The 8,563-nt window shown below is 35.2% G+C and overlaps 1 protein-coding gene across 1 annotated transcript in view; it reads right to left on the bottom strand.

Moving 5' to 3' along the window:
• Positions 1-2,761: 2,761 nt before the first annotated feature.
• Positions 2,762-8,563, bottom strand: part of LOC139760104 (uncharacterized) — a 32,786-nt gene continuing 26,984 nt past the window's right edge. The window contains exon 9 of the mRNA XM_071682944.1: positions 2,762-7,027. Coding sequence (XP_071539045.1) covers positions 6,964-7,027 — 64 coding nt within the window. The 3' untranslated portion in view covers positions 2,762-6,963. The remainder of the gene's footprint in view (positions 7,028-8,563) is intronic.

Genomic DNA, 8,563 nt, shown 5'->3' with positions numbered 1-8,563 from the left:
TAGATCAGGAAAGTCTAATCTCCTGACCCAGTTGTTGAGACACGAAGCTTCCCTTTTTCTGTTACTACTAAAACATAAAATCTATTACTTCTTTCCCAAATGGTTGTCATGTCACTTGCTATATTTTTTCCCTACCAGTCAATTGTTTCATGTCAAGGACATTCTTCGGGGAAAAGGTACCCCATTCAATATGGTGATGTAACTGCATTATAGTGCTAACATTCATAAACGAATTCGTACCGAGTAAGGATCACGTACTAATTGTATTAACGCTTACGGTTTAACAATATCATACACCCGACCTATTAATCTTATAGTATTATCTATATTTCACCTCCCCATCCAAACCCTAACAAATTGCAGACTTGTGCTATGCAAATCCCTCACGATCACCTCCCTTACTGTCTCATCTATATAGTGATTGAATAGCCATGGTAAAAATACTCACACCCCGAATGCAAGTCCAGCTTTCCTCGAACAATTTACTGTCCTCCCGTTCTTACTCATGAGAGAATACTTTAAAAACTCCTCACTCTAGGTTTTCTTCCAACAGTATATATTCATAACACCCTCTACAAAGCATCAATTTCAACCCTATCATATACTTTCTCCATTCCCATGAATTCCACATATAGAATCATGTTTCTCAAAGTATTATTTTTTTACATCCTTTACAGCAAACATTATACATTCATCCTCAACCACATGAACCCTTACTGTTCCTCACCGGTCTGGTGCTCTGTACATGCCTCCGCCCATACAAACATTTAATGGGTACACTAAAAAAAACAACCCTTGTGATTTAAACACTCACTTTTGCCTCTCTTGCCCTCATACAGTGGCACTACGTGCATTCCGCCAATCCTCAGGCACCTCAGCATGAGCCATACATCATTGATAATGCAAACTTTAATCAGCAACACAATCACTGTCTTCCTCAATAAATTCAGCATCAAGCACACCCAATCTAGCCACTTTCTAATACTTCATCTCAAGCAAAGGCTTTCGCCACCTCTTTTCATGAAGTCACTTGCCATGACACTCACTTCACATAACTTTTTGTCTAAAATACCCCACATATGCTACTCTCTCATCAAACACATTCAACAGTCCTTCAAAAGACTCACTCTTCCTCATCTCTGCCTATTAGCACCTCCCCATCTGCCCCCTTCGGATAGTAGTAGCACAATTTTCTCTACATTAGTGTGAAAGTGTTGAGTAAATAGGATAGGGTCCTGGCTGGTGGCACTGATATTTCTTATTTAGCTAAGTACTTGATGAATAAGGACAGTTTATAAGCATAATTTTGTACTATATGCACCTAAAAACTATACACACAATGGGTTTTCCAGGTGTAATTTTACGCTTCCCATACACATCATTTACATATTTTTAACATTCATCGAGTCAGTTGCTGTCTGCTGATGAAGTTTGTCTGGTGGCAGGCATGAATAAGATACTGCAATATTGCAGAAGCTGGTTTCTGAGTTTGGGAGAACATGTAAAAGACAAATGAAGAAACATGCATAAAAGTATGGTTATTAATAAGTTTAGCATAGTTCAGAGAAAGGTTAGTTAAGTTCTGAGTTTGATTGGATACTGGGAGTGGACATGGCAACAGATGAAACCATGGAATCTGAAATAAGCCACAGGGTGCGGGGACTAAGTTTCTGGATACATCAAGGAGTAAGTAGAAAATGAGGTCACTGTGTCTGTAAAGATGAGTACATTTCATGGTATAGTAGTCCTGGTGTCTGGATGGGAGATGTGGGCCATATATAACAAAGCAGAGAAGGTGGATGTGTTGGAAAATAAAGGCTTGAGGAAGGTTGATCAAGTATGAAATGAGAGGGTAAGAGATACATGTGGCAGTAAGAAGCATACATTTGAGACTAAGCAAGTGTGCTTAATGGTTTGGATACATGGAAAGGATGAGAGATATTGCTACATAGGAAGATATGCTTGTCAGAAGTGGAATGAACAAGAAAAAAATCAAGGACAAGATGGATGGATGGAGTAAAAGATGCCCTAAAGGATTGGGGCCTAAAAATGCAGGATAGTATAAGGCATGCATGAGACAGAGCGAATTGGAGCAAAGTGGTATGCAGCAGGTGATGTGCTATAGGTAGGCTGAAACACAGCTCATGGGGAACCACAAAAAGGTCTGCAGGGTTTAGCAATGGATGGGGGCTTTGGTTTTGGTGCATTAATCATAACAGGTAGAGTGGATGTGAACAAAAGTGGCCATCCTTTGTTTTTAGCACTACCTCGCTATGTGGGAAACTGAAGAATGAAAAAAAGTTTCAAATCTGTTACTTAAAAGAAAAAACCTTGCTTTCATCCGAAATATCCACATTTAAACGAGGAATTGTTTCTCATCATAATGCAGAGTAAATCTGGCAGTAAAATGATGACTTTGTTACACTCCGAGAATTTATGGGTAACTGTTATGTGTGATATATCATATTCCAGATATGTTGTTAGGTTGCCTGTGTCACCTATGAATAAGAGATGACATGAGATGGAATCATGCATTAACTGGGGAATTCAGCTGAGAGTGGGAAACATTAAACCTAATATGAGGCAGAGCAGCTTACAGCAATTCCTCATATGAGGCACAGAGCAGTGAAAGTGTTAACAAGAAGGAACTGGCCAGACAATAAATGTAAAAATACTGACAATACTACCTGAGAGTTAACACTGTCCCCAGAGCTGTAAATACATTCCACTAACCTTAACAAAAGGAAAAATAAAAAACGAGTAGAAAACTTTTTCATTCATAACATAGTTTAGTATAAATGATATGGGTGACAATCTTTTGAGAGAAAAACAAAACAGAGTAGGGATATTTTCCTTGAATCAGGAACAATTATCTTTCCTTTCCATAAATATCTAAGAGATGAAAACAATATACATAAAGCAAAATCACTAATTAATGGTGATATTTACAGCAGATTATGGTGAAGTAAAATATCTTCACAATGATCTGATTATCAAATGCTAAATACACAGTGAGTTCAAGATGGTTAAAAAATTGCACACCAAGTCATGAACATGATGCCTGCGTATAGTTTTTGTACATTCTGAGAAAAGATTCAATTAAAATACTAAAAGTCAAAGAATCATACCATTTCCAAAACTTGAAATTTGACTCTCACATGGATTGTAATTTGTCTACTTTCCTATCAATTTCAGCAATTAAACATTTTCTATATTCAAACTTAGGAATACACTTTGAAAAAAATAATGACAATAATAATAACAATAATAATAATAATAATAATAATAATAATAATAATAATAATAATAATAATAATAATAATAATAATAATAATTTTTCATTATTATTATACTGATTGCTGTTTCCTGGCACTAATGAAGGAAACAGCAGTCACATAAGGAAAAGTAACAATAGAAGATTATGTTTAACAGTGCTAGAGAATGTATCTGCTTCCATCTGAAAACTACAACAAAATGCAGAATTTTTCAAAATATGCTGATTCAATTGCTGCTGCTGGCCGTAAGACATTCTAAAGTAAAATAAGAGTAAGTAACCTGTTAAAAGATTTTTCTCCTGCATTACCTGAAGGAAACAGTTTTTTAATATAAAGAGCAGTCCAACAAAATGGTTGACTTTTGAGCCCATTTGAAAAATAATTGGTTCAATAGACAATACATTTTTTGTGATGTCTATTTATCTTAACACATTTGGGATAAGAAACCTAATCAACTAATTTTCCTGCTAATCATACTATGCACAAATATGAAAGCTGTCAATACATTAAAAAATATCTCTAAGGCAATTTAGGTAAAGTTACACTGATCCTGTATGCAAAGCATGGTGGTTCATGTATCATCTCCAATCCCCTGTTACAGTCCATATTATTATTATTACCCATCTCTTTCATCTGACACAATGAATCCATTCCTCTTCCCTTCCAATTATCACTCATCAGTAGTCTCCTACATTCAATGCATCCTGCTACATTTGAATGGAATTACCCTCTTAGTACAACATCTTAAACAAAACTGACTATCCCTTACTTGTGACAAAGCCAAATTTTCCCAAACAGTCAGCATGCTTCCCTCTCATCTCCATTTTTTCATACATATTCGCCAATTCCCACGTTAGTGAGGTAGCATCAAGAACAGATGACTGAGCTTAGAGGGGAAAATCTTTTTTTATTATTACTATTATTATTATACAATCGCTGTCTCCCGCGTCAGCGAGGTAGCGCAAGGAAACAGATGAGGTATGGCCCAACCCACGCAAATACACATGTATATACATAAACGGCAATACACGCATATATACATACATATACATTTCAATGTATACATACATATACATATATACACATGTACATATTCATACTTGATGCCTTCATCCATTCCTGTTGCCACCCCGCCACACATGAAAAAGCACCTCCCCCCTAAAACCCAGGATCTCTCTCCAGGAGCTTCTGCAGCTCCAAAACTTCACTACTTCCAGAAGCAAGGAAATGATAGCCTTCTCTGGAGTTTGAATTCCTTGACAAGACTATACTCTTAGTGACAGCCTCACAAAAGGAAACTTCACTTGCAGTGTAACCTTGGGCTGCAGAGTCCAGTATCACCTATCATATCATACCAACTGAAGAAATGTATCTCACCAATAAGTATTCTTTCAAGTAATAGTCTTTCCTGAATCTACAGTTCACTTTTATCATATCAAACGGCACCTTTCACTCAGATCACTTCATACCTACGAATGCAACAAAAATCTACCTACAATCAAGTATTTTTGCAGTTTTTCAAAATCCAACTCACCTACAAGTAATACCTTATCTATCTATCTATCTATATATCTACCATCATTTACAAATAATACCTTATCTATTTATATATCTACCATCATTAACTCCTTTTCCATTTCCTTGGAGTAGATCATGGGCATATCGGTAAGAATCTTCTGAGAAAATTAATTCCACAGAAGTGGGGTCCCAAATACATTACCAAAAACCTTTGAATCCTCTCCTTTCTCTAGCTCTTCAACCAAATTTTAAAATCATACACTTCTTATTCAAACACAACCACTCTATTTTCAATGGAATTGATGTTATACTTTCTTAGGCATTTCATAAAGCAATACTGCCACGTGATATTTCGCATTCAGGACAATGACTACATAAGTGATCACTTTGTAACATAATACACAAAGCAATAAATAAAATATCCCTGTGATAGCATTGCACTCCCTCATATCAAAGATTTCTGTACTTTTTTTTATATAAACCATGTAAAAACCCCAAAAATATTTCATCACCTGAGCAAGTTACCATACTGATCATATCAAAACAATAATCATTACTATACTTCATTCAAACTGTGAATAAATAAGACCATAGGTTCTAAAATCTTAAGCTACTAGTTTTACAACCAGAAAGACTTTGAAATATACAATCCTACTAAAGGTATTAGAGGAGTCTTACTCCATAAACAAATGCTTCCTTTTTGAGAAGCTATGTTGCATTCTTTTGTTGACAGGAGTGTGTTGCTACCACACAAAATGCAAATCATTTAGTGGTTAATCACTCTTTTAATGCTAAGATTCAATTTCCCTTAAAATTATGAATCCCAGTTTCTCTCAACATAAATATCAGCCTCCTTTTCATAAATATGATAAACTCTTCCAACCATTTTCATTTCAATAAATCTAGTTTACCTGCAACAGGAAACTGAAAAATTGAGTTGCATATATGGATTACACCAATACATTCCAAGCACGAGGATAGTCTAATCCTTTACCTAAACATAATCTAATGATATTCATTAATCACCTGCACAACAGTGGAGGTCATAAAAACTTAAATTTCTTATTATCATCAAAAAGATTCTGGTTAACTTGGTATGAAGAAACATGGTTTTATCGTAAGGCATTTCATCAAATGTAATGCACAAATACAATGGCCATGAATGTACACTGTACAATATAAAACTTTTATGATAAATATTTACAGCTGTGAATATTTTTGCACTGTTAATTTCCCCCATAAAAATTCTTATCCACTATCAATCTTTTCTAAATCTATGATGAAAGGTCTCATTATAGATTCAATTCTATATGGAAAATCCAACATATCCCATTAACCATTAAATCATTCTGTGACGTCACAACATTCAACACTCACTTGTGTTTCTTATGAAGACAAGAAACAAGTTCAATGAATAACCTAATAATTATGCAATAAGAAAAATAATATTCATATGACTGAAATTTTCTTTATACTTCCACCTGATACTTATCTAACGTTCACTCAAGAAGGATAAATGATTCTCTTCACAAAAAAATAAATGTACTTCAGTTTCATAACTCATTCACTCTATAATGAAAACATTAACAGTTATAGGCTGCATGAAAATGCATTCTGTGACTACTAAACATTGTATGTAAAGATAGGTTTTACAACTTTGTAAAGTCTTGATGATTCTTGCTAGCTAATGGTGTTACAAATATATCCTTAGCTAACAAAAGATAGATTAAAAGTAATAGGGATTTCTCAAATTCAGCCAGAACTGACAATGTGTAACAGGATGTGAAAAAACTGTACTCTATAACCAGATACATATATCTAATGTAGGTGTATGTATACTTTATCAGTACGAAATAATTTCTACACATCCTTTTTATATAAATATATATCAGTTAATTTATAGCTCTACCAAGGATTTTTCCAAAAACAAAAATCAATGGCAGAAATGAAATGCAATACCATGGACCAACATGACCAAGAGAAGTGATTTTCATTAAAAGACAAGTTGAAAATAATTATTACAAAATAATTATATTTCTGAAATTCATCACTTCATCAGAAACATTATTCTAAATACTTTAATACAATATATGTATACAAGCTTATGTAAACTAATCAAGGAATATTTCTACCTTATATAAGCCACAAATACTGTGTGGGAAGAGGTCATTCAATATCGATGCCGTCTCTCCTTGTCACGAGATCGGGAACGGCTTCTGTGGTGCCTCTCCCGACTGAAATTTAGATAACAGAATTTTGTGAATGTAAAGAAAGATGATCACATTAACAATTGTGGTGCTTAATGTGAACTTTGTAATGGATCAAGGCAAATAAACTAGACAAGATTATGTATATAGGGCAATGAATTAATCCTTAACATGGTGGTTTCTGGGCTCGAGAGAGAGAGAGAGAGAGAGAGAGAGAGAGAGAGAGAGAGAGAGAGAGAGAGAGAGAGAGAGAGTCGCAGAAACAGAAGAGTACCTACGATGAGATAATCAAAGGGTAGGAATAATGCATGGGACTCACTACATATCATGCATGATGACTAACTCACTGTTTCTATCTACAGCCATTCTGATTACATGAATATCATTTTCGGTTCATATGGCACTGATTTCAATCATATATCAAGCTATCTTTCATATGTTTCCACAGATGGCCTTACATGTTTCTTATTTCTCCTTGTACTGTTTTACACCGATTAATCTTTCCATCTTTTTAGCAGGGTTCTTGTATATCTTTATCTGACATCATTTTGGTATATCACATGGTATTCTTGCAGAATTTTACAAACTCTATTTCTTTCTTGCTGAGAGACTCTTAGGTCCATAATGCAGCCTTTTATCCCTTCAATTTGTTGCCATGCAGATATTACCATGTATCTTTTCCTTTTTCTCCTAAGCTGCAGAGTTCTTACCTTTTATGTCAGTTCATACATTTCATCCCCTCAATTCTGCCAGTGAAGTGCTTCAAAAGCCTAGCTAGACTATTTGCATTTTATAAGTTAATGGCCATATGACAAAAAAGCAGAGCCTTTCTGGAAAAAAGCAGCTTGAAAGAGAGTTAGTGACAGCTGCATTGTGAGCCAGCACTTCAATGGTTGTCAAGTTTCACTCCTCTGACCCAGGTACCCATCTTTTCTTTCTGTTTCACCCACATGTGGACTACTGGCATTTTGTCCACAAACATAAAACCTCTCTTGGTCACACATAACATTTAAGAACACTTAACTTATACAGCTCATTATTCATAACTCTAGATTTTCCTGTGGTGAGCCTTATCCACTAGCTTGCCTTTTGGCAAAATGGTAGGAGCAATAGATAGAAGTAGTATGGAGGACATTTAGACAGGAGCATTAGGTAACAGTAGAAGGTAGAAATATTATAAAAGAGCATTAGCAAGATATAATTAGTTGGAACATTAGGTAGAAGCCCCTGCAAACACTGTGCTGGAGTATCCCTTTGCCTCTGGCCTGTTAAGGGTGAGGCACTGAAGGCTTAAAAGCAGCAATGGAGTTCACTAGTTATGGAGACTATATTGCCGTAGCCACCCCCTTGTGGGAGTTCCAGTAAGGGAACACCATCATAGACACAGACAGACAGATTGATAGACAGATAGATGCAATAAGACTAAGTGCTTGTTAGATTAAAACTGCAATATATCATGCATAATAATGAATTCTTGGCAGAAAATATATAATGTAATGTTATCGAACAAAAATTTACCCTATCTACAAACTAAATAAAAAATCAAACCATGATCCCCTAACA

The sequence above is a fragment of the Panulirus ornatus genome, chromosome 35 (assembly GCF_036320965.1).
Source record: "Panulirus ornatus isolate Po-2019 chromosome 35, ASM3632096v1, whole genome shotgun sequence".
Lineage (NCBI taxonomy): Eukaryota > Metazoa > Arthropoda > Malacostraca > Decapoda > Palinuridae > Panulirus > Panulirus ornatus.
This window is presented reverse-complemented; position numbering and strand designations above follow the sequence as displayed.